Source organism: Petromyzon marinus, chromosome 54 (genome assembly GCF_048934315.1).
Source record: "Petromyzon marinus isolate PM22_M1 ecotype Great Lakes invasive population chromosome 54, UKy_Petmar_22M1.pri1.0, whole genome shotgun sequence".
Classification (NCBI taxonomy): Eukaryota; Metazoa; Chordata; class Hyperoartia; order Petromyzontiformes; family Petromyzontidae; genus Petromyzon; species Petromyzon marinus.
Window position 1 is genome coordinate 5,672,209 of NC_133720.1, and position 24,556 is coordinate 5,696,764.

The 24,556-nt window shown below is 52.0% G+C and overlaps 1 protein-coding gene across 2 annotated transcripts in view; it reads right to left on the reverse strand.

The window, feature by feature from the left end:
• Nucleotides 1-24,556, reverse strand: part of LOC116954212 (cysteine-rich secretory protein LCCL domain-containing 1-like) — a 39,945-nt gene that overhangs the window by 9,851 nt on the left and 5,538 nt on the right. The window contains exons 2-11 of one of the 2 annotated variants that reach the window (XM_032974752.2): nucleotides 20,843-21,340; nucleotides 17,679-17,797; nucleotides 16,211-16,343; nucleotides 15,774-15,889; nucleotides 13,865-13,965; nucleotides 4,591-4,812; nucleotides 3,442-3,502; nucleotides 3,248-3,314; nucleotides 2,322-2,452; nucleotides 1,544-1,587 (exon numbers count right to left, since the gene is read on the reverse strand). In XM_032974752.2, the coding sequence (XP_032830643.2) occupies nucleotides 1,544-1,587; nucleotides 2,322-2,452; nucleotides 3,248-3,314; nucleotides 3,442-3,502; nucleotides 4,591-4,812; nucleotides 13,865-13,965; nucleotides 15,774-15,889; nucleotides 16,211-16,343; nucleotides 17,679-17,797; nucleotides 20,843-21,316 (1,468 nt within the window). In that variant the 5' untranslated portion in view covers nucleotides 21,317-21,340. Of the gene's footprint in view, nucleotides 1-1,543; nucleotides 1,588-2,321; nucleotides 2,453-3,247; nucleotides 3,315-3,441; nucleotides 3,503-4,590; nucleotides 4,813-13,864; nucleotides 13,966-15,773; nucleotides 15,890-16,162; nucleotides 16,176-16,210; nucleotides 16,344-17,678; nucleotides 17,798-20,842; nucleotides 21,341-24,556 lie in introns of those variants that run through there. The other variant, XM_076052108.1, reaches the window with a different exon arrangement.

Sequence of the window (24,556 nt, forward strand, 5' to 3'; positions counted from 1 at the left end):
TTGTTCACTCATTTTCGCCAAAATTAGGTCGCTGTTACCGAAACGAATTGCACTCGGTTACAATAATTTACTGGATTCTGAATTAATTTCGAACTGGAGAAAAGTAACTTTTTGTTATTGATGGGAAGGTGTGAGGTTGGTTTTCACGAATTTTCGCAAATTTTCACTCTTCAGTGCGAGCAAAAGTCATGAAAGTGAAACTGCACCGAGTTCAAATTAAAAGCGGATTCCGCTTCTTCAATTTCAACTTCTATTCGACGTCCAAATTTTTTTTACAAAAATTGTTGTCACGCACAAATTAACCGAATAGAACTATATATAATTCTTGTTATTTTGTAAGGTAGCGCAAAACGAAAAAATAAAAGAATAAAACTGGAGTGCACTCGGCTCCTATCAAAAGCGGCGGTGTAGATTTATTTGGAATAAATTGATTGTGTTTGTAATAACGAACTAATGATTAATTCGTAAAAATTATTGCATGATAAACCATTCTTGCATGATAAACCATGAGAACATTTCCATCTTTTTCTCCTGACAATCCACGTGGCCAGCCAGCGGCGTTACACACAGCGTGCAGAGTGGCAGGCGTGACGCACAGATCACCAAATCTGCGTGTGTTATTCTACCAGATAAGGCCCAATGAGCGATATTGCCATTTCTCAGAAGCGATCTGGCCACAGTTGATAACAGCTCAGCAGAGCGGCTCATCATGATCATCATCATCATCACGTGGACATGTATAGCAGCAGCCAAACACTCGAAACGCGTGACGTTGATTATAAACGTGGAGGCAAAAAAAACCGAAGGACCCGGAGACAAATCCGTGCGACCACGGGGAGAGAGAGGGAGAGGGACACCGCAGACTCCAAATATACAGCAGCAGGCGTCATCAGGGTCGGGATCGAACCCACGTCCTCCTGTATACCAGGCGAGGTAGTTAACATCTCCTAGCCACCGTGATGATGATGATGATGAGAGAGAGAGAGACGCGCAGACTCCAAATATACAGCAGCAGCAGGCGTCGGGGTCGAGATCGAACCCACGGCCTCCTGTGTACCAGGCGAGGTAGTTAACATCGCCTAGCCACCATGATGATGATGATGAGAGAGAGAGAGAGACACGCAAACTCCAAATATACAGCAGCAGGCGTCATCAGGCTCGGGATCGAACCCACGACCTCCTGTGTACCAGGCGAGGTAGTTAACATCTCCTAGCCAACATGGTGCTCTGTCAAGGGGAGGAACAGGGTAATAAAGAGAGGGCCTCCACCCTCCAAACCTTTAACAGCCCTGTGTGCTCCCCCAGCCCCCCTCAAAACTAAATCCGCCTTTGGGGTGAGGGGTGGTGAGAGATGAGGAGTGGTTAAGGTGGTGTGTGAGGGTTGAGTGGTTGGGGAGTGGTCAGAGATGGTGAAGGTGGTGAGGCATGCTGAGGGTCAAGTGGTGGTGATGGGTGAGGGATGAGGGGTAGTGAACGTTTGAGGGGTGAGGGACAACGGGTGGTGAGCGGTAGTGAGTGGTGGTGAGGAGCCGCGCTCACTCACCCGTCACACGGAACACAGTGAAGGAGTTGGCGGGGCGGTACTTGCTGTGGAACAAACAGAGGCGTAAATCACCCTCACCCCTGCCACTCACTCTTGCTACTCACTCCTGCTACTCACTCCTGCCACTCACTCCTGCCACTCACTCCTGCTACTCACTCCTGCTACTCACTCTTTCCACTCACTCCTGCTACGCACTAATGCCACTCACTCATGCCACTCTCTAATTCCACTCACTCATACAACTCACTCCTGCTACTCACTCATACCACTCACTCTTGCCACTCACTAATTCCACTCACTCATGCCACTCACTCCTGCCACTCATTCCTGCCACTCACTAATACCACTCACTCCTGCTACTCACTCATGCCACTCTCTAATGCCACTCTCTAATGTCACTCACTCATACCACTCACGAATGCCACTCATACCACTCACTCATGCCACTCACTCACACCACTCACTCATACCACTCACTCATACCACTCACTAATGCCACTCACTCATTCCACTCACTCATACCACTCACTCCTGCCACTCACTCATTCCACTCACTCATTCCACTCACTCATGCCACTCACTCATACCACTCACTCATACCACTCACTCATACCACTCACTCATGCCACTCACTCATTCCACTCACTCATTCCACTCACTCATGCCACTCACTCATACCACTTACTCATACCACTTACTCATACCACTCACACCTGAGCCTCACTCCCGCCACCCATTCCCGCAACCCGGTCGTGTGAGTTTCGCGCGGCGGCTTCACCTGATCGAGGTGATGCCCTCGCGGGTCGACTTCACGAAGAACGGGATGCGTCCGTTGCGCGTCACGTCCACCCAGCCGCCCTCGTTGTCCACAATCCCGTAATGCATTGCGGCGCGGCATACGCTCGATTGCTGCGGGACCACGTGACCCAACACGCGACCGCCATGTCAGTCACGTGATCGGCATGCCACTGGTCACGCAAGTCATACGACCGCTACGCAGCATGCCGTGTTGTGGTGCATTGTACCACGTGATTGTACACTACATTGTACAATGTCGTTCTACCACATCGTAATGCATTGTACCATTTCGTTTCAAGGAGTGTGCATCACACGGGATGACATCTCGTGGAGCATCGGTCCACCGAACAAAATAGTTCCGCGGTTCGGCTCATGAGCGCGACCGGACGTTTGGAAGTCTGATGGTTAATAATAACGTCATGAGACCTCCCTTTGCCATTATCAACATACGAGAGTAGGTTTCACCCTTTCTGGCAATAAATCAGTTGTGTTGAGATGTTAAAACACCAAACTGAAACCTTTTTTGCAAGGAATCATGTCTGCATTAACCACATATACCTGTGGTGAATATACAAAAAAGACATGCTCTGGTAGTAGATGATGCGTTGTCTTTGAAGCTGATTGGTCCGCACCAGAGACAGCTTTCTTTAGAGCCTCGTCTCAAACGGTGTTAGACCAGAGGACGCCAAAAGGCGAACAGCACAAAAACAATGCCACTATCCTATGTCGGTTCGTTCGTAAGTGCGGAAGTTCATAAGTCGGACGTTCGTATCTCAGGAACCGCCTGTACATTGTACCACGTCCGTCGTGCCACATTGCAATATATTATCCCACGTCATTGTACCACTTTGTACAATTAATTATACCGTGTGACACGTGGCTTGCACGTGCCATTATGCCTCGTACCATGTCATAGTAGAGGGTGCCGATGACCTTGCCACTGCTGTGGAAACAGCCCGCAGGGCACTCGTACCTGCACACAGGTGAGGGGGGGGGGAGGGTCACGTGACACAGATGTGTGGGGGGGGGGGGGGTGACGTGACAAATGTGTGTGGGGTCACATGACACAGGCGAGTCGGGTGATGTGACAATCCGCTCACCTGTTGCACGGCGTGCCCTTACAGCGATCGCGAAGCTTGGTGTCGCACGTAACTTTCTGAGCTGCACGGCAAGAGGGCGACACACGGCGATGGACATCGACATCACCACATCACCGCCACGCCATCGATACGTCCGCACCACCACCGTTCCTGCGACATCACCACCGCTACCATTCCGTCATCGTCACCACGACACCACCATGCCATCACCACCACCTTGGTATCATCACCACAACGTTACCACCACGATGCTACCATCACCACCACCATCCCATCACCACCGCGACCACCACGTGGTCATGACAGCAGTTGCCCCAGGGTTGTATGGACGGTACGATGTGTGTGTGTATTTGTGTGTGGGCAGTGGTCGTGTAGTGGTTAGCGCGCTATGCTCGAACCCGGTGACCCGGGTTCGATTCGCGCTCACGGCCAACACCAGTGACGAATGTCTAAAACGGTCATGGGCCTCCCTTATGTCAACTCAGCCTCAAATGAGTATATGAACCTTATGGCGGGGAAGTCAAAATCGTAATTAATTTATTTCGTTTTGGCGACTCCGTCCCACTGCGCACGTAAACGCCGAGACCCACCTGGCGCGGAACATTCTGTTGTCGTGTCGTCCAAGCGCGGCGAGGTCGAATGCGCAGAAGAAACACAACTTTTAAACTTTGATTAGCGCATCGTGTAGAGCTCGTCGAGATGAATAGATCGCCGTGTCGTTCGCCTTCAACAGGCATAAAATGACGTCGCAATGCAGTTTATGCGAGAGCCGGGAGCTTATGGGACCCCGGGGTCCGGCCATGATGTTCATTATTGTGCGGTGTGTAAGCATCACCACATCACAAGGCAGTTGGGCATGGTGCTGGCCACCAACCCCCTCGTGCGCAGTGGCCGACCTTCAAAGGTGCTCGCTAACAGCACTTGCCCCAATAGTCCGTTGAGGCTACACGGGGGTGGTGGGGGGGGGAGGTGTTTGTCTTTGTGTTCGGAAAACATCTGACCTGCCTCTACTGGAGACATCGGTGAAAAAGAAAAGGGCTTCACAGCTCATCGGATTCCTCCAGTGCCAAGGAAATATTCTGATGCTGATGATGTGGGTGCGTGCATGTGCGCGCGTGCCGCGGAGAGGCGAGGGAAGAGGGCGCCTACTCATTTCCTCTACGCTTATTACTTCGCGAATGTCAAATTCTCTCGCGTCCGGCGGGGCCACGGGGGGTGCCGCGGTGGTCGTGGTGCGAGCGGGCCGGGTCGGCTCAGGGGCCCCACGCGGCTCCACCTCGTTGGGGCCCTCCTCTTCCTCAGTCTCCTCGTCCACCTCCTCCACCTTGGTGCCCGTGTCAGGCCCGGGCAGAGGTCGCTCACCGCTCCCTCCTGCAGAGAGGAGGGGGGGGGGGGGACACTGGAGGACGACACTGGGAGCAGTCTCGGGGGCTATGGAGAATGGCGGGCCCAGTTTTAGTGTTAGTGTCAGGCCTAGTGTTAGTGTCAGGCCTAGTGTTAGTGTGAAACCTTGTATTTGTGTCAGGGCCAGTGTTAGTGTCAGACCTAATGTTAGTGGTCGGGCTAGTATTAGTGTGAGGCCTAGTGTTAATGTCAAGCATAGTGTTAGTGTCAGGGCTAGTTTTAATGTCAGGACTAGTATTAGGATCAGACCTAATGTTAGTGTCAGGCCTAGTGTTAGTGTCAGGGCTAGTGTTAGTGTCAGGGCTAGTGTTAGTGTCAGGGCTAGTGTTAGTGTCAGGCCTAGTGTTAGTGTCAGGCCTAGTGTTAGTGTCAGGGCTAGTATTAGTGTGAGGCCTAGTGTTAGTGTGAGGCATAGTGTTAGTATCAGGACTAGTGTTAGAGTCAGGCCTAGTGTTAGTGTCAAGCCTAGTGTTAGTGTCAGGGCTAGTGTTGGTGTCAGGCCCAGTGTTAGTGTCAGGCCTAGTGTTAGTGTCAGGGCTAGTGTTAGTGTCAGGGCTAGTGTTAGTGTCAGGGCTAGTGTTAGTGTCAGACCTAGTGTAAGTGTCAGGCCTAGTGTAAGTGTCAGACCTAGTGTTAGTGTCAGAGCTAGTGTCAGTGTCAGAGCTAGTGTTAGTGGCAGGGCTAGTGTTAGTGTCAGGCCTAGTGTTAGTGTCAGAGCTAGTGTTAGTGTCAGAGCTAGTGTTAGTGTCAGCGTTAGTGTTAGTGTCAGGACCAGTGTTAGTGTCAGGACTAGTGTTAGTGGCAGGGCTAGTGTTAGTGTCAGGCCCAGTGTTAGTGTTTGGCCTAGTGTTCATGTCAGGTTTAGTATTAGTGTGAGGCATAGTGTTAGTGTCAGACCTAGTGTTAGTGTCAGGCCCAGTGTTAATGTGAAGCCTAGTGTTAGTGTCAGGGCTAGTGTTAGTGCCAGGCCCAGTGTTAGTGTCAGGGCTAGTGTTAGTGTCAAACCTAGTGTTATTGTCAGGACTCGTGTTAATGTGAGGCCTAGGATTAGTGTCAGGGTTAGTGTTAGTGTCAGGACTAGTGTTAGTGTCAGGGCTAGTGTTAGTGTCAGGCCCAGTGTTAGTGTCAGGCCTAGTGCTAGTGTCAAGGCCGAGTGTTAGTGTCAGGGGTAGTGTTAGTGTCAGGCCTAGGATTAGTGTCAGGGTTAGTGTTAGTGTCAGGACTAGTGTTAGTGTCAGGGCTAGTATTAGTGTGAGGCCTAGTGTTAATGGAAGGCCTAGTGTTCGTGTCAGGGCTAGTATTAGTGTGAGGCCTAGTGTTAGTGTCAGGCCAAGTGTTAATGTGAAGCCTAGTGTTAGTGTAAGGCCTACTGTTAGTGTCAGGCCCAGTGTTAGTGTAAGCCTAGTGTTAGTGTCAGGGCTAGTGTTAGTGTCAGGGCTAGTGTTAGTGTCAGACCTAGTGTTAGTGTCAGGCCCAAGTGCTAGTGTCAGACCTAGTGTTAGTGTTAGGCCTAGTTTTAGTGGCAGGGCTAGTGTTAGTGTCAGGCCCAGTATTAGTGTCAGGCCTAGTGTTAGTGTCAGGGTTAGTGTTAGTGTAAGACCTAGTGTTAGTGTCAGGCCTAGTGCTAGTGTCAGACCTAGTTTAGTGTCAGGCCTAGTGCAGGTGTCAGACCTAGTGTTAGTGTCAAGGCTAGTGTTAGTGCCAGGCCCAGTGTTAGTGTCAAGGCTAGTGTTAGTGTCAGACCTAGTCTTAGTGTCAGACCTAGTGTTAGTGTCAGGGCTAGTGTTAGTGTCAGGGTTAGTGTTATTGTCAGGGCTAGTGTTAGTGTCAGGGCTAGTGTTAGTGTCAGGCCCGGTGTAAGTGTCAGGGCTAGTGTTAGTGTCAGGGCTAGTGTTAGTGTCAGGCCTAGTGTTAGTGTCAGGCCCAGTGTTAGTGTCTGGACTAGTGCTAGTGTCAAGGCCTAGTGTTAGTGCCGGCCGAGTGTTAGTGTCAGGTCCAGTATTAGTGTCAGGCCTAGTGTTAGTGTCAGGGCTAGTATTAGTGTCAGGGCTAGTGCTAGTGTCAGGGCTAGTGTTAGTGTCAGGCCTAATGTTAGTGTCAGGGCTAGTGTTAGTGTGAGGCCTAGTGTTAGTGTCAGGGCTAGTATTAGTGTCAGGGCTAGTGTTAGTGTCAGGCCCAGTGTTAGTGTCAGGCCTAGTGTTAGTGTCAGGCCTAGTGTTAGTGTCAAGGCTAGTGTTGGTGTCAGACCTAGTGTGTCAGGCCTAGTGTTAGTGTGAGGCCTAGTGTTAGTGTCAGATCTAGTGTTAGTGTCAGGGCTAGTGTTAGTGTCAGGGCTAGTGTTAGTATCAGGGCTAGTGTTAGTGTCAGGCCCAGTGTTAGTGTCAAGGCTAGTGTTGGTGTCAGACCTAGTGTGTCAGGCCTAGTGTTAGTGTCAGGCCCAGTGTTAGTGTCAGGGCTAGTGTTAGTGTCAGGCCTGGTGTTAGTGTCAGGCCTAGTGTTAGTGTTAAGGCTAGTGTTGGTGTCAGACCTAGTGTGTCAGGCCTAGTGTTAGTGTCAGGCCCAGTGTTAGTGTCAGGCCTAGTGTTAGTGTCAGGCCTAGTGTTAGTGTCAGGCCCAGTGTTAGTGTGAGGCCTAGTGTTAGTGTCAGGCCTAGTGTTATTGTCAAACCTAGTGTTAGTGTCAGGATTAGTGTTAGTGTCAGGCCTAGTGTTAGTGTCAGGCCTAGTGTTAGTGTCAGGGCTAGTGTTAGTGTGAGGCCTAGTGTTAGTGTCAGGCCCAGTGTGTCAGGCCTAGTGTTATTGTCAAGCCTAGTGTGAGTGTCAGGCCTAGTGTTAGTGTCAGGACTAGTGTTAGTGTCAAGGCTAGTGTTAGTGTCAGTGCTAGTGTTAGTGTCAGGCCCAGGGTTAGTGTCAGGGCTAGTGTTAGTGTCATGGCTAGTATTAGTGTCAGGGTTAGTGTTAGTGTCAGGCCCAGTGTTAGTGTAAGGCCTAGTGTTAGTGTCAGGCCCAGTGTTAGTGTCAGGGCTAGTGTTAGTGTCAGACCTAGTGTAATTGTCAGGCCTAGTGTAAGTGTCAGACCTAGTGTTAGTGTCAGAGCTAGTGTCAGTGTCAGAGCTAGTGTTAGTGGCAGGGCTAGTGTTAGTGTCAGGCCTAGTGTTAGTGTCAGAGCTAGTGTTAGTGTCAGAGCTAGTGTTAGTGTCAGCGTTAGTGTTAGTGTCAGGACCAGTGTTAGTGTCAGGACTAGTGTTAGTGGCAGGGTTAGTGTTAGTGTCAGGCCCAGTGTTAGTGTTTGGCCTAGTGTTCATGTCAGGTTTAGTATTAGTGTGAGGCATAGTGTTAGTGTCAGACCTAGTGTTAGTGTCAGGCCCAGTGTTAATGTGAAGCCTAGTGTTAGTGTCAGGGCTAGTGTTAGTGCCAGGCCCAGTGTTAGTGTCAGGGCTAGTGTTAGTGTCAAACCTAGTGTTATTGTCAGGACTCGTGTTAATGTGAGGCCAAGGATTAGTGTCAGGGTTAGTGTTAGTGTCAGGACTAGTGTTAGTGTCAGGGCTAGTGTTAGTGTCAGGCCCAGTGTTAGTGTCAGGCCTAGTGCTAGTGTCAAGGCCGAGAGTTAGTGTCAGGGGTAGTGTTCGTGTCAGGGCTAGTATTAGTGTGAGGCCTAGTGTTAGTGTCAGGCCCAGTGTTAATGTGAAGCCTAGTGTTAGTGTAAGGCCTACTGTTAGTGTCAGGCCCAGTGTTAGTGTAAGCCTAGTGTTAGTGTCAGAGTTAGTGTTCGTGTCAGGGCTAGTGTTAGTGTCAGACCTAGTGTTAGTGTCAGGCCCAAGTGCTAGTGTCAGACCTAGTGTTAGTGTTAGGCCTAGTTTTAGTGGCAGGGCTAGTGTTAGTGTCAGGCCCAGTATTAGTGTCAGGCCTAGTGTTAGTGTCAGGGTTAGTGTTAGTGTCAGACCTAGTGTTAGTGTCAGGCCTAGTGCTAGTGTCAGACCTAGTTTAGTGTCAGGCCTAGTGCAGGTGTCAGACCTAGTGTTAGTGTCAAGGCTAGTGTTAGTGCCAGGCCCAGTGTTAGTGTCAAGGCTAGTGTTAGTGTCAGACCTAGTCTTAGTGTCAGACCTAGTGTTAGTGTCAGGGCTAGTGTTAGTGTCAGGGCTAGTGTTATTGTCAGGGCTAGTGTTAGTGTCAGGGCTAGTGTTAGTGTCAGGCCCGGTGTTAGTGTCAGAGCTAGTGTTAGTGTCAGGGCTAGTGTTAGTGTCAGGCCTAGTGTTAGTGTCAGGCCCAGTGTTAGTGTCAGGACTAGTGTTAGTGTCTGGACTAGTGCTAGTGTCAGGCCCGGTGTTAGTGTCAGGCCCAGTGTTAGTGTCAGGCCTAGTGTTAGTGTCAGGCCTAGTGTTAGTGTCAGGCCTAGTGTTAGTGTCAAGGCTAGTGTTGGTGTCAGACCTAGTGTGTCAGGCCTAGTGTTAGTGTGAGGCCTAGTGTTAGTGTCAGATCTAGTGTTAGTGTAAGGGCTAGTGTTAGTGTCAGGGCTAGTGTTAGTATCAGGGCTAGTGTTAGTGTCAGGCCCAGTGTTAGTGGCAAGGCTAGTGTTGGTGTCAGACCTAGTGTGTCAGGCCTAGTGTTAGTGTCAGGCCCAGTGTTAGTGTCAGGGCTAGTGTTAGTGTCAGGCCTGGTGTTAGTGTCAGGCCTAGTGTTAGTGTGAGGCCTAGTGTTAGTGTAAGGCCTAGTGTTAGTGTGAGGGCTAGTGTTAGTGTCAGGGTTAGTGTTAGTGTCAGGCCTAGTGTTAGTGTCAGGCCCAGTGTTAGTGTCAAGGCTAGTGTTGGTGTCAGACCTAGTGTGTCAGGCCTAGTGTTAGTGTCAGGCCCAGTGTTAATGTCAGGCCTAGTGCTAGTGTCAGGCCTAGTGTTAGTGTCAGGCCCAGTGTTAGTGTGAGGCCTAGTGTTAGTGTAAGACCTAGTGTTAGTGTGAGGGCTAGTGTTAGTGTCAGGGTTAGTGTTAGTGTCAGGCCTAGTGTTAGTGTCAGGCCTAGTTTTAATGGCAGGGCTAGTGTTAGTGTCAGGCCTAGTGTTAGTGTCAGGCCTAGTGTTAGTGTCAGGCCTAGTGTTAGTGTCAGGGCTAGTGTTAGTGTGAGGCCTAGTGTTAGTGTCAGGCCCAGTGTTAGTGTCAGGCCTAGTGTTATTGTCAAGCCTAGTGTGAGTGTCAGGCCTAGTGTTAGTGTCAGGACTAGTGTTAGTGTCAAGGCTAGTGTTAGTGTCAGTGCTAGTGTTAGTGTCAGGCCCAGGGTTAGTGTCAGGGCTAGTGTTAGTGTCATGGCTAGTATTAGTGTCAGGGTTAGTGTTGTTGTCAGGCCCAGTGTTAGTGTAAGGCCTAGTGTTAGTGTCAGGCCTAGTGCTAGTGTCAAGGCTAGTATTAGTGTCAGAACTAGTGCTAGTGTGAGGCCTAGTGTTAGTGTCAAGCCCAGTGTGTCAGGGTTAGTGTTAGCGTCAGGCCTTGTGTTAGTGTCAGGGTTAGTGTTAGTGTCAGACCTAGTGTTCATGTCAGGCCTAGTGTTAGTGTCAAGCCCAGTGTTAGTGTCAGGGTTAGTGTTAGTGTCGGGCCTTGTGTTAGTGTCAGGGTTAGTGTTAGTGTCAGGCCTAGTGTTAGTGTCAGGCCTTGTGTTAGTGTCAGACCTAGTGTGTCAGGCCTAGTGTTAGTGTCAGTTCTAGTGTTAGTGCCAGGGCTAGTGTTAGTGTCAGGGCTAGTGTTAGTGTGAGGCCTAGTGTTAGTGTCAGACCTAGTGTTAGTGTCAGATCTAGTGCTAGTGTCAGACCCAGTATTAGTGTCAGGGTTAGTGTTATTGTCAGGCCTAGTGTTAGTGTCAGACGCAATGTTAGTGTGAGGCCTAGTGTTAGTGTAAGGCCTAGTGTTAGTGTGAGGGCTAGTGTTAGTGTCAGGGTTAGTGTTAGTGTCAGGGCTAGTGTTAGTGTCAGTCCTAGTTTTAGTGGCAGGGCTAGTGTTAGTGTCAGGGCTAGTGTTAGTGTCAGGCCTAATGTTAGTGTCAGGCCTAGTGTTATTGTCAAACCTAGTGTTAGTGTCAGGCCTGGTTTTAGTGTCAGGCCTAGTGTTAGTGTCAGGCCTAATGGTAGTGTCAGGGTTCGTGTTAGTGTCAGGCCTAGTGTTAGTGTCAGGCCCAGTGTTAGTGTCAGGGCTCGTATTAGTGTCAGGCCTAGTGTTAGTGTCAGGCCTAGTGTTAGCGTCAGGCCTAGTGTTAGTGTCAGGGCTGGTGTTAGTGTCAGGCCCAGTATTAGTGTCACGGCTAGTGTTAGTGTCAGGCTCAGTATCAGGGCGATTGTTAGTGTCAGGCCCAGTGTTGGTGTCCGGCCTAGTGTTAGTGTCAGGGCTAGTGTTTAGTCAGGCCCAATGTTAGTATCAGGGCGATTGTTAGTGTCAGGCCCAGTGTTAGTGTCAGGCCTAGTGTTAGTGTCAGGCCCAGTGTTAGTGTCAGGGCTAGTGTTAGTGTCAGGCCCAGTGTTAGTGTCAGGGCTAGTGTTAGTGTCAGGCCCAGTGTTAGTGTCAGGGCTCGTATTAGTGTCAGGCCTAGTGTTAGTGTCAGGCCTAGTGTTAGCGTCAGGCCTAGTGTTAGTGTCAGGGCTGGTGTTAGTGTCAGGCCCAGTATTAGTGTCACGGCTAGTGTTAGTGTCAGGCTCAGTATCAGGGCGATTGTTAGTGTCAGGCCCAGTGTTGGTGTCCGGCCTAGTGTTAGTGTCAGGGCTAGTGTTTAGTCAGGCCCAATGTTAGTATCAGGGCGATTGTTAGTGTCAAGCCCAGTGTTAGTGTCAGGCCTAGTGTTAGTGTCAGGCCCAGTGTTAGTGTCAGGGCTAGTGTTAGTGTCAGGCCCAGTGTTAGTGTCAGGGCTAGTGTTAGTGTCAGGCCCAGTGTTAGTGTCAGGGCTAGTGTTAGTGTCAGGCCCAGTGTTAGTGTCAGGGCTAGTGTTAGTGTCAGGCCCAGTGTTAGTGTCAGGGCTAGTGTTAGTGTCAGGCCCAGTGTTAGTGTCAGGGCTAGTGTTAGTGTCAGGCCCAGTGTTAGTGTCAGGGCTAGTGTTAGTGTCAGGCCCAGTGTTAGTGTCAGGGCTAGTGTTAGTGTCAGGCCTAGTGTTAGTGTCAGGGCTAGTGTTAGTGTCAGGCCTAGTGTTAGTGTCAGGCCTAGTGTTAGTGTCAGGGCTAGTGTTAGTGTCAGGCCCAGTGTTAGTGTCAGGCCTAGTGTTAGTGTCAGGCCCAGTGTTAGTGTCAGGGCTAGTGTTAGTGTCAGGCCCAGTGTTAGTGTCAGGGCTAGTGTTAGTGTCAGGCCCAGTGTTAGTGTCAGGGCTAGTGTTAGTGTCAGGCCCAGTGTTAGTGTCAGGGCTAGTGTTAGTGTCAGGCCCAGTGTTAGTGTCAGGCCCAGTGTTAGTGTCAGGGCGATTGTTAGTGTCAGGCCCAGTGTTAGTGTCAGGGCTAGTGTTAGTGTCAGGCCCAGTGTTAGTGTCAGGCCCAGTGTTAGTGTCAGGGCTAGTGTTAGTGTCAGGCCCAGTGTTAGTGTCAGGGCTAGTGTTAGTGTCAGGCCCAGTGTTAGTGTCAGGGCTAGTGTTAGTGTCAGGCCCAGTGTTAGTGTCAGGGCTAGTGTTAGTGTCAGGCCCAGTGTTAGTGTCAGGGCTAGTGTTAGTGTCAGGCCCAGTGTTAGTGTCAGGGCTAGTGTTAGTGTCAGGCCCAGTGTTAGTGTCAGGCCTAGTGTTAGTGTCAGGCCCAGTGTTAGTGTCAGGGCTAGTGTTAGTGTCAGGCCAAGTGTTAGTGTCAGGCCCAGTGTTAGTGTCAGGGCTAGTGTTAGTGTCAGGCCCAGTGTTAGTGTCAGGGCTAGTGTTAGTGTCAGGGCTAGTGTTAGTGTCAGGCCCAGTGTTAGTGTCATGGCTCGTATTAGTGTCAGGCCCAGTGTTAGTGTCAGGCCCAGTGTTAGTGTCAGGGCTAGTGTTAGTGTCAGGCCCAGTGTTAGTGTCAGGGCTAGTGTTAGTGTCAGGCCCAGTGTTAGTGTCAGGGCTAGTGTTAGTGTCAGGCCCAGTGTTAGTGTCAGGCCCAGTGTTAGTGTCAGGGCTAGTGTTAGTGTCAGGCCCAGTGTTAGTGTCAGGGCTAGTGTTAGTGTCAGGGCTAGTGTTAGTGTCAGGCCCAGTGTTAGTGTCATGGCTCGTATTAGTGTCAGGCCCAGTGTTAGTGTCAGGCCCAGTGTTAGTGTCAGGGCTAGTGTTAGTGTCAGGCCTGGTGTTAGTGTCAGGGCTAGTGTTAGTGTCAGGCCCAGTGTTAGTGTCATGGCTCGTATTAGTGTCAGGCCCAGTGTTAGTGTCAGGCCCAGTGTTAGTGTCAGGGCTAGTGTTAGTGTCAGGCCCAGTGTTAGTGTCAGGGCTAGTGTTAGTGTCAGGCCCAGTGTTAGTGTCAGGCCCAGTGTTAGTGTCAGGGCTAGTGTTAGTGTCAGGCCTGGTGTTAGTGTCAGGGCTAGTGTTAGTGTCAGGCCCAGTGTTAGTGTCAGGCCCAGTGTTAGTGTCAGGCCCAGTGTTAGTGTCAGGCCTAGTGTTAGTGTCAGGCCCAGTGTTAGTGTCAGGCCCAGTGTTAGTGTCAGGCCCAGTGTTAGTGTCAGGGCTAGTGTTAGTGTCAGGCCCAGTGTTAGTGTCAGGGCTAGTGTTAGTGTCAGGCCCAGTGTTAGTGTCAGGGCTAGTGTTAGTGTCAGGGCTAGTGTTAGTGTCAGGGCTAGTGTTAGTGTCAGGGCTAGTGTTAGTGTCAGGCCCAGTGTTAGTGTCAGGGCTAGTGTTAGTGTCAGGCCCAGTGTTAGTGTCAGGCCCAGTGTTAGTGTCAGGGCTAGTGTTAGTGTCAGGCCCAGTGTTAGTGTCAGGCCCAGTGTTAGTGTCAGGGCTAGTGTTAGTGTCAGGCCCAGTGTTAGTGTCAGGGCTAGTGTTAGTGTCAGGCCCAGTGTTAGTGTCAGGGCTAGTGTTAGTGTCAGGCCCAGTGTTAGTGTCAGGGCTGGTGCTGCTGCCGCACCCCAGAAGCACATGTTGTCCCGGCAGCCCCCTCCGTAGCTGGGGGGGCACTCGGAGCACGGGCGCCCCACCTTGTAGGGGGCCGACCCCCACCAGTTGCCCCTGGAACACACAATGAGTGGGGGTTGGGGGTGCCACAGTTGAGAGATGTTAACTACCTCGCCTGGTATACAGGAGGTTGTGGGTTCGATCCCGACCCTGACGCCTGCTGTATATTTGGAGTTTGTATGTCTCTCTCTCTCCGTGGACGCGTGGATTTTTTTCTGTGTCTTCCAGTTATTCCTTCCACATTTAGAAACATGCAATTACAGTATTTGGCTGCTGTACATTTCCACACGATAAGCCACTAAATTGGGCTATCATTTGTGGCCAGGTCGCTTCTGAAAAAGAGCTATATAACTCAGTGGACCTTACTTGGTAAAATAAGTTGAAGTCATCATTAGACCTCCTTTGCCAGTACCAAAATGTAATAATAGGGTTTTCCCCCTTTTTTCTGGCAACAAAACTGAAACCTTTTTTTTCGAGGATTCATGTCTGCATTAACCACAATACCTGCAGTCAAAATGCAAACAAAAAACATACTTTGATAGTGCATTGTCTTTGAGCTGTACGCCGTCTGGCGTCATCTGGTCGAGCACCAATTGGGTCGAGGCTCAAAAGAAAGCCGTCCCTTGGTGTGGACCAATCAGTTTCAAGGACAATGCATCATATTATCATAGTATGTTTTTTGTTTGCATTTTGACTGCAGGTATTGTGGTTAATACAGACATGAATCCTTGTAAAAAGGTTTCAGTTTTGTTGCCAGAAAAAAGGGGAAAAACCCTATTATTAAGTTTAAGTCATTGATAGGGCCGGATGGCTTAGAGATCAGGGATCATGTTGCTGAGATCCAGAGTTCCAATCTCTGACCAATCGGGGATCTCAATTGTAGTGAGTTGATGGTCTCAGCCTGATCACCCGTGACTTACACAGAAACTTGCATAGAGACCCATAGACTCGCACAGCAAACCCACTGACTTACATAGAGACCCATCGACATCCGCATACAATGGTGTCCAGGCTGAGACCATCAACTCACTGGCCCTGAGAACTCGGGTTTAACCACACATGGCTGAACACGGCCACTGTGAACTCATACAGATATACAGCCAGTCTCAGCGCTTGAACCCAGGATCTCAGCAGTGCCAGCTCTTCCTTTTGTAAAGACAACCGACACACGTTCTTACTTTACTCGGAGCCTTTGTTGTAGACACGAACACTTCTTTAAGCCCGAACTTTGTCTTCATTACAACCGTCTCTTCCCCTTGTTCTATCCCCTTTTAAATCCCTCGAAGTCCCCTTTCTCGAAGGTTCGCTCACCCCCCCCCCCCCCCCATTTCCCTCAGCCAATCCCCGTCCTTCTTCTCCACTGGTTGTCAACCATCTTCCCCGTCAATGAACCCAGAGGGCTTAAAACCCCAGGATATAATCGGTGCTGGCCAGTGCCGGATTATCCTAGTAGCAGAACTATCTACAAATGCTACGGGCCCCGCGCTTTCAAGGGCCCCGCGCTAAACGCTTTCAAGCGATCAATTCCGGTTCAGTGCTTCTGCACTTGCTCTATTACTATAGTACTATACAGCCTTCAACTTTGATGAACGACTGGGTGTTTCAGTTTAGCGATTTGTCGTATTATCTGGCTGTATAGCAGATTAAAAAATCCAAATTACTATGCAAGTAAAAAAATGTATGTTTCAATATTTACATGTTTTATTTATTTATGTAGGGTCCCTTTCTAACATACACTACAGGCCCCACACTGGCTTAATCCGGAACTAGTGCTGGCTCGGTATCTCCGACACGGCCACGGTGAGCCCGCGGAGCGAAAGAGCGAGACACTGGGGGTCTCGAACCGGGACACCTCTGCTCACTTGGGGGCGTAGTTGCAGACGAGGTAGACGGCACGGGCCCACACTTGACCCCACACGTTCATGTTGTAGCACAGGTTTATGGCACAGCCGATCCGACTGGAGGTGGCCCACACGAGCTGTTGGGGCAGGGGCAGGGATGAGGGGTAGGGATGAGGGTCAAGGATGAGAGCAAGGTCAGGGGCAGGCACGGAGGAGAGGCAGGAGCAGAGTTTGAGTGGTTAGGGTTCGAGACAGGGATGGCGTGAGTGGCTCACCTGCGTGCAGTGAGTGTACGTGGTGAGAGTACGTGGTGAGTGTACGTGGTGAGTGCCTCACCTGCGTGCAGTGAGTGCACGTGGTGAGTGTACGTGGTGAGTGTACGTGGTGAGTGTACGTGGTGAGTGACTCACCTGCGTGTAGTGAGTGCACGTGGTGAGTGCACGTGGTGAGTGACTCACCTGCGTGTAGTGAGTGCACACGGGCCCTGTGCAGCGGAAGGGGCACCAGGGATTGCACTCGTGCGGGTACGGGAAGCTGTAGTCCCGCACCTCGTCGTACCACGCCTGCACATGGAACGTGGGGGGGCGAAACCTATGGGAGGGGAAGAAGAGGGGGGCACGGGGGGGGGGATGAGGGGGGCACGGGGTGAGCAGGGGGGGTTAGCCTTGATAGGAGCCCCCTTCCACCCTTAAATTTCGCTCCAACCAGAGGTCACATTTATAGGTAAGATACGCCTCCATCACTTACCTGTCCCTCTGCTTTTAAAAAGAACAATATATATAAAAAATGTCTTAACACATCCCATCAGCCGCACCAGCGAAATGTAACTGGTGTTGGACGCCGCTCCCCGTGGATAGAGAGCGACAGCTGGCAACAGGCAACGCGAGAGCGGTAGGCTGGATGTAGTGTGTCCGACGTGTGCGGAAAAATCTTGTTAGGAAGCCACTGGGGAGCTGTGCACTTTATGCCATCCAGATTGAAAATTCATTTCTTTAAAACTGCTTTTTGTCTTTGGGTAGTTGTCTACCCCCTCCCCCACCCCCCGCCCCGCTCATCCACGCCGCACCTCCGATTCACCACGGTTGTCTACGTACCGTGCGAAAGAAGCTCAACGTTCGCGCATGCAACGCACAACCCCCAGGTGAAATCTCAGCCGCAATGTCCACGTGGTGCCACGATGGAGCAGGAGAATTCGCTAACCGCGTGGGGGATGCGCTCACTTGCCCCAGTACCCTCACCCCACTCACCTGCCCCAGTACCCTCACCCCGCTCACCTGCCCCAGTACCCTCACCCCGCTCACCTGCCCCAGTACCCTCACCCCACTCACCTGCCCCAGTACCCTCACCCCATTCACCTGCCCCAGTACCCTCACCCCACTCACCTGCCCCAGTGCCCTCACCCCGCTCACCTGCCCCAGTACCCTCACCCCGCTCACCTGCCCCAGTACCCTCACCCCGCTCACCTGCCCCAGTACCCTCACCCCGCTCACCTGCCCCAGTACCCTCACCCCACTCACCTGCCCCAGTACCCTCACCCCATTCACCTGCCCCAGTACCCTCACCCCACTCACCTGCCCCAGTGCCCTCACCCCGCTCACCTGCCCCAGTACCCTCACCCCGCTCACCTGCCCCAGTACCCTCACCCCGCTCACCTGCCCCAGTACCCTCACCCCCACCCCACTCATCTGCCCCAGTACCCTCACCCCCACCCCACTCACCTGCCCCAGTACCCTCACCCCGCTCACCTGCCCCAGTACCCTCACCCCCACCCCACTCATCTGCCCCAGTACCCTCACCCCCACCCCACTCACCTGCCCCAGTACCCTCACCCCGCTCACCTGCCCCAGTACCCTCACCCCACTCACCTGCCCCAGTGCCCTCACCCCACTCACCTGTCCCAGTACCCTCACCCTCACCCCGCCTCACCTGCCCCAGTGTGCCCCGAGGTTCTGGCCGATGCGGCTGAGCTCCCCTGCGGGACCGTGCTCCCACAGACACGTCTCGGCCCAGTGCTCGGCAGAGCGCTCCAGCTCCGAGTCCCACACCTACACCACACACACACACACGCATCACACACACACGCATCACACCACACACATCACATAGCACACACATCACACACACACGCATCACACACACACGCATCACACCACACACGCATCACACACACACCTACACCACACACACACACGCATCACACCACACACATCACATCACACACACATCACACACACACGCATCACACCACACACACGCATCACACCACACACACACGCATCACATCACACACACACATCACACCACACACACACACATCACACCACACACACACACATACGCATCACATCACACACACACGCATCACATCACACACACACGCATCACACACACACGCATCACACACACACGCATCACACACACACACATGCATCACATCACACACACGCATCACATCACACACGCATCACATCACACACACACGCATCACATCACACACACGCATCACATCACACACACACGCATCACATCACACACACGCGCATCACATCACACACACGCGCATCACATCACACACGCATCACATCACACACATGCATCACATCACACACACGCATCACATCACACACGCGCATCACATCACACACGCGCATCAAATCACACACACGCGCATCACATCACACACACATCACATCACACACACGCATCACACGTGCATCGCACACACACGCATCATGAACACACGCACCACATACACACGCATCACACACACACGCACGCACACCGCACGCACACCTCACGCACACACCGCACGTACCACATAACAACAACAACAACCGCCATTCGCCACTAAGTGGCGGTGACGTCACCAAGACGCTTGTGCCAGGCCATTTGCACCTTGAGGCCACATGAAGTGTCGAACGCCCGCGGGCAGGAGGTCACGGGGCAGACCCAGGTGCCACGGGTCGACTGACTGAGATGACTGGCTGATGCACCACCTGTGCCCCCTACTGTGCCAACCTGCTGTGCTTTAGCCACCCGGCGCTCCGCTCGTTGTTGTGAGCGTCGCTCCTCCGCCCTCCGTTGTTGTTGGAGGGCGACTGCCTCCAACTGCCCAGTAGCCTCAAGGTGCACCTAGCCTGGCACTGCCCAGTAGCAGCGTCCTTCACGAGCCTCCTCCACAGAGGCCGATCTTGACACCGCTGGTACCAGTCATCGGCAAGTCCACTCAGCTCCACGTCCTCCTGTACCACATCACTCCATCTCTTCTCCAGCCCGTGCCGCGCCCGTTTAGCCCCCTCGATCCGGCCGAACAAAAGCTGTTTCGGCATGCGGTGGCTGGGCATGCGGGCTACATGACCCAGCCAACGCAGCCTTGCCCGCCGGAGGAGCTCACCGATGGGACCTTGCCCAGACCCCCCAAGGATTTCTGAGCTCCTCACACAATCCAGCCCGGCCAAACCCAGGATGGAACGTAGGCAGGCCAGCCCAAATGTTTCTAACCGGCGAAGACGTTCCATTAAGGGGGTCCACGCTTCGCAAGCGCAGAGAAGGGGAGGGAATGACTGCGGCCGAGAAGACCTGAAGCTTAGTGCGGAGCGACAGACCAGGTAGCTTCCACACAGTGTTACGTACCACATAGACACTGCATACACACGCACCACATACACGCACCGCGTACACACACCACATACACACACCACACACGCACCACATACACGCACCACGTCACGGGACAGACCCTTCAGGTGCCATAGGTCGACGGACTGAGATGACTGGCCAATGCACCACCTGTGCTCCTTCCTGTGCCAAATTGCTGCGTCTTAGTCACCCGGCGCTCCGCTCGTTGTTGTGAGCGTTGCTCTTCTGCCCTCCGTTGTTGTTGGAGGGCGACTGCCTCCAACTGCCCAGCAGCAGCAGTGTCCTTCACGAGCCTCCTCTACAGAGGCCGATCTTGACACCGCTAGTACCACTCATCGGCGGGTCCACTCAGCTACACATCCTCCTGTACTGCATCAGTCCATCTCGTCTCTAACCTGTTTAGCCCCCTCGATCCGGCCGAACAAAAGCTGTTTCGGCATGCGGTGGCTGGGCATGCGGGCTCCATGACCCAGCCAACGCAGCCTTGCCTGCCGAAGGAGCTCACCGATGGGACTTTGTCCAGATCTTTCAAGGTCCTGTGAGCTCCTAGCACAATCCAGGCTGATTATACCCAGGAAAGATTTTACTTTAGAATCTACAACTCCTCCTCCCCCAGCAGCAACAAAGATAAATATGCCCTGTATATCCTTAACAGAATGTTGGGGCAAGTGCTGTTAGCGAGCACGTAGGGGTGGGTGGCCAACACCGTGCCTGGCCGCCTTTGTCTCCCTAGTATCGATGTTTCACTGCACCAGGTACTCATTTGAGGCCGAGTCGACCTAGGGGAGGCCCGGGACCGGTTCAGATAATCGTCACCGGTGTTGGCCGTGAGCGGGAATCGAACTTGGGACGCCAGGGTTCGTAGCGCAGCGCTCTGACCGCTACACCACCGCTCCCCACTACGCACACCTCTACTCCACACACACACCCATCAAAGAGGCCCTTGTAGGAGGGGTAAGGGCGTGGGTCAATTAATGAAGGTCAGGTCAAGGTCAAACCTCCACCCCCCCTCCCCCCCTCATTCTATTATATTTGACCAGGTAAGGCCCACTGAGCTACGTAGCTCTTTCTTCAGAAGCGACCCTGGCGATATCATCACAGACGATAGCTCAACGAAGTGGCTCATTTATCATCGTTGGGAAATGTATAGGAGCCAAATAACTCTAAACGCCTGTGAAGGCGGAGGGGAGGGGAATCGGAGGACCCGTTGAAAAATCCACGCTACCACGGTGAGAGAGAGAGAGACACGCGAACTCCAAATATACAGCAGCAGGCGTCAGGGTCTGGATCGAACCCAGGACCTCCTGGATACCAGGCGAGGTAGTTAACATCTCACCACGGAGAGAGAGGCATGCGAACTCCAAATATACAGCAGCAGGCGTCAGGATCTGGATCGAACCCAGGACCTCCTGTATACCAGGCGAGGGAGTTAACATCTCCTGGCCACTCACCAGGTACTCCATGTTCGAGGCCGTTGGGGACACCTGGCCCCGGAGTCTATTGTGGAGGTCCAGGATGACGGCCTTGTCGCTTTCTGAGATGGCCCTGCGCAGCCTCCTCATGCCGCTGCCGCTGTAGTTGCCACTGTTGTAGCTGTTGCCGCTGTAGTTGCCACTGTTGTAGTTGTAGTTGTTGCTGCTGTAGTTGCTGCTGCTGTAGTTGCTGCTGCTGCCGCTGTAGTTTTTACTTCTGTTGTTGTTGCTGCTGCTGCTGCTCCCCTGAGCATCCGCGCCGTGTCGGGTCATCAAGGTCACCCACTCGGGCGAGATGGAAGCCAGGGAGGACGATGAGGAGGATGAGGAGGATGAGGCGGCGGCGAGGGTGACGAGGGCAGCTAGGGGCAGCCAGGCCATGGGGCTCACGGCGCTCGGAGCGACCCGAGGTCTCAAGGAGGTCAGCGGAGACGGGCTCACGATGGAGGCCATGCGGACTGCCAGTGGTGCCTGCACCTGTGTGTGTGTGTGTGTGGGGGGGGGGGGGGGGGTGAGGAGGGGGTAACATGGAGGGGGGGGGGGCGGGGGAGATACGATGAAGAGGAGAGGTAAGACGAGGGTGAGAAAGTAATCATTCATGATGAGTGGTGGGTGTTTTTTTTTTCTTCCTCCATAGAGCACCCTCTATGCGGGGTCTGGGAACGGCGCACCACGTGATCGGCGTCTCATCTCGAACATTCCACATTCCGAGGGGCACCCCCAGTGGCAGCTAAAACTTGAAGCCAATCGCGCTTGGGTAAGGGAGTGGGGGGGTAGGGGGGTTTAGCAACGCTGGATGCAACCATTCATCCCATCCCTCCCGCCCACCTTTCCCCCCACCACTCATCCCCCTCCTCACCACTGACCGCCTCCCTCCACGCCCCCTACCCTCTCCTTTTCTCTGGCGATTCTAAACTGAACAACTTTTATTTAATTTTTTTACCGGGTCCGGGCCTCACTGAGCTATGTAGCTCTTTTTCAGCAGCGACCGGGCTATTACAAGTGGATAGCTAAACGAAGTGGGCTCATCATCATCATCACGTGGGAAATTTCGAGCAGCCAAATACTCTCTAAACGCGTGACGTTGATTCTAAACGTAGAGGGGGGGGGGGGGAATAAACGAAGGACAGGGACAAAAATCCACGCGACCACGGTGAGAGAGAGACACAAACTCCAAATATACAGCAGGGGTCGGGATCGAACCCATGGCCACCTGTCCACCGGGCGAGGTAGTTAACATCTCCTAGCCACCTTTGCATCCCTGCGTGGCCCGACTCAGCGCCTGGCCTTGCAATATTATTAGTCTTCCATAACAGAGGTTACATCGCATCCACACAAGTGTGTATGTTTTATTTTTACGCGATCAAACCCAGAAACTTCGGTTTGACGACGCATTTAAATTCACGTGACCTCACCGAGAAACCTCTATTACCTACTACAATGAGCCAAGAATATCTGTGTGTCCCACGCGTGACGTCACTCCACGTCGACCAGCCCCCCTCATTAATAATCATGAACAGGCGACGTCATCCACATGGACACCCCCCTCCCTCATTAATAATCATGAGGAGCGGGCGACGTCACTCAGCATGGAGAACCCGCCCCCTCATGAATAATCATGAGCAGGTGACGTCACTCCACATCGAACAGCCCCCATCATTAATAATCATGAACAGGTGACGTCCTCCAAATGGACACCCCCCCTCCCCACCATTAATATTAATTAGCGGGTGACGTCACTCCACATGGGGGCGGGGCGAGGCGCCTCCTCCCCCTCCTCGACGTCAACTCACAACCCTCGCTACAAAGGCAGAACCCTCACGTCATCACGTGATCTCCGTGACTGTTGCTGCTGCTGAGACATCAAAGTAAAAAGGACGTCAAGATGAACAAGGGATTATATAACCTTCAAATGAAATAGGTCTGCGTCACCGCGCGGCCTTACAAATTGCACACGCGCATTGATGCGAATGAAGATCACGTAGCGGCCTGTGCTTTCCCGCTTGCAAGTTTCACGTTTCACTGCAACACACACCGCCCTTGGACGGGCAAAAGGCTCGTTGTTGACCATAGTGGTCGCAAAAGCCTCGACCTCGACTCCGTCGTGCTGTCTAACACTCACTGCTCGAGGTTAGGACCCCGAAGACGGCGCAGACCGATCAACTTCGAAGACTGCCATACAGAATAGGATGCCCTTGCAAAGGGGATTCTGTTTGGCGTTTTAACATCCCGACACCTGCTTTCATTGCCAGGAAGGGTAAAAGCTATCGTTAGCATCTTGATTTGGAGCTTTCGACACTGCAGGAATCCATATTCTTCATACTGGCAAAGCAAGGTCCCATCTTTGTTACAATGCCACACATCGCCAGAGCCATGTGTTGTTGGTTTCCATGTTCACCGCAAGTGCCGCGTGTGGTTAATGCAGCGACATGATTCCTTTGTAAAAGATTCGTGTTTAGTGTTTTTGAACATCTGAACGCCACCTGTTTCATTGCCAGAAAGGGTAAAAATCTGACGTTATTAGTCTTGTCAGGAGTGGAGTGGGCGAGGATTGTCTGCCGTGACTGCCATCCCCAACTGAGTCATCTTGCTTATTTATTTATTTACAATTTTGGCAAATTGAAGCCGCGACGTCGACTCCCAGTGGCTTACGCCTGCAGTACTCCTACATGTGTGTGTGTAGTGTATGTAGTGTGTGTATGTGTGTAGTGTGTGTGTGTATGTGTGTAGTGTGTGTATGTGTGTAGTGTGTGTGTGTATGTGTGTAGTGTGTGTATGTGTGTAGTGTGTGTATGTAGTGTATGTGTGTGTGTAATGTGTGTGTAGTGTGTGTAGTGTGTGTGTAGTGTATGTAGTGTGTGTATGTAGTGTGTGTAGTGTATGTAGTGTGTGTAGTGTATGTAGTGTGTGTGTAGTGTATGTAGTGTGTGTATGTGTGTAGTGTGTGTGTAGTGTATGTAATGTGTGTATGTGTGTAGTGTGTGTATGTAGTGTAGTGTGTGTGTGTAGTGTGTGTATGTAGTGTGTGTGTAGTGTATGTAGTGTGTGTATGTGTGTAGTGTGTGTAGTGTATGTAGTGTGTGTATGTGTGTAGTGTGTAGTGTATGTAGTGTGTGTATGTAGTGTGTGTAGTGTGTGTGTGTAGTATGTGTGTGTAGTGTGTGTAGTGTGTGTATGTAGTGTATGATGTGTGTGTGTAATGTGTGTGTAGTGCGTGTAGTGTGTGTGTAGTGTATGTAGTGTGTGTATGTAGTGTGTGTAGTGTATGTAGTGTGTGTATGTAGTGTGTGTGTAGTGTATGTAGTGTGTGTATGTGTGTAGTATGTGTGTGTGTATGTGTGTAGTGTGTGTAGTGTGTGTATGTAGTGTGTGTGTGTAGTGTGTGTGTAGTGTGTGTGTGGTGTGTGTGTAGTGTGTGTAGTGTGTGTATGTAGTGTGTGTGTGTGTGTGTGTGTGTAGTGTGTGTATGTGTGTAGTGTGTGTATGTGTGTAGTGTATGTAGTGTATGTAGTGTGTGTAGTGTGTGTGTGGTGTGTGTGTGTAGTGTATGTAGTGTATGTATGTGTGTAGTGTGTGTGTGTGTAGCGTGTGTGTGTAGTGTGTGTGTGGTGTGTGTGTGTAGTGAGTGTATATAGTGTGTGTATGCAGTGTATGATGTGTGTGTGTAGTGTGTGTAGTGTGTGTATGTAGTGT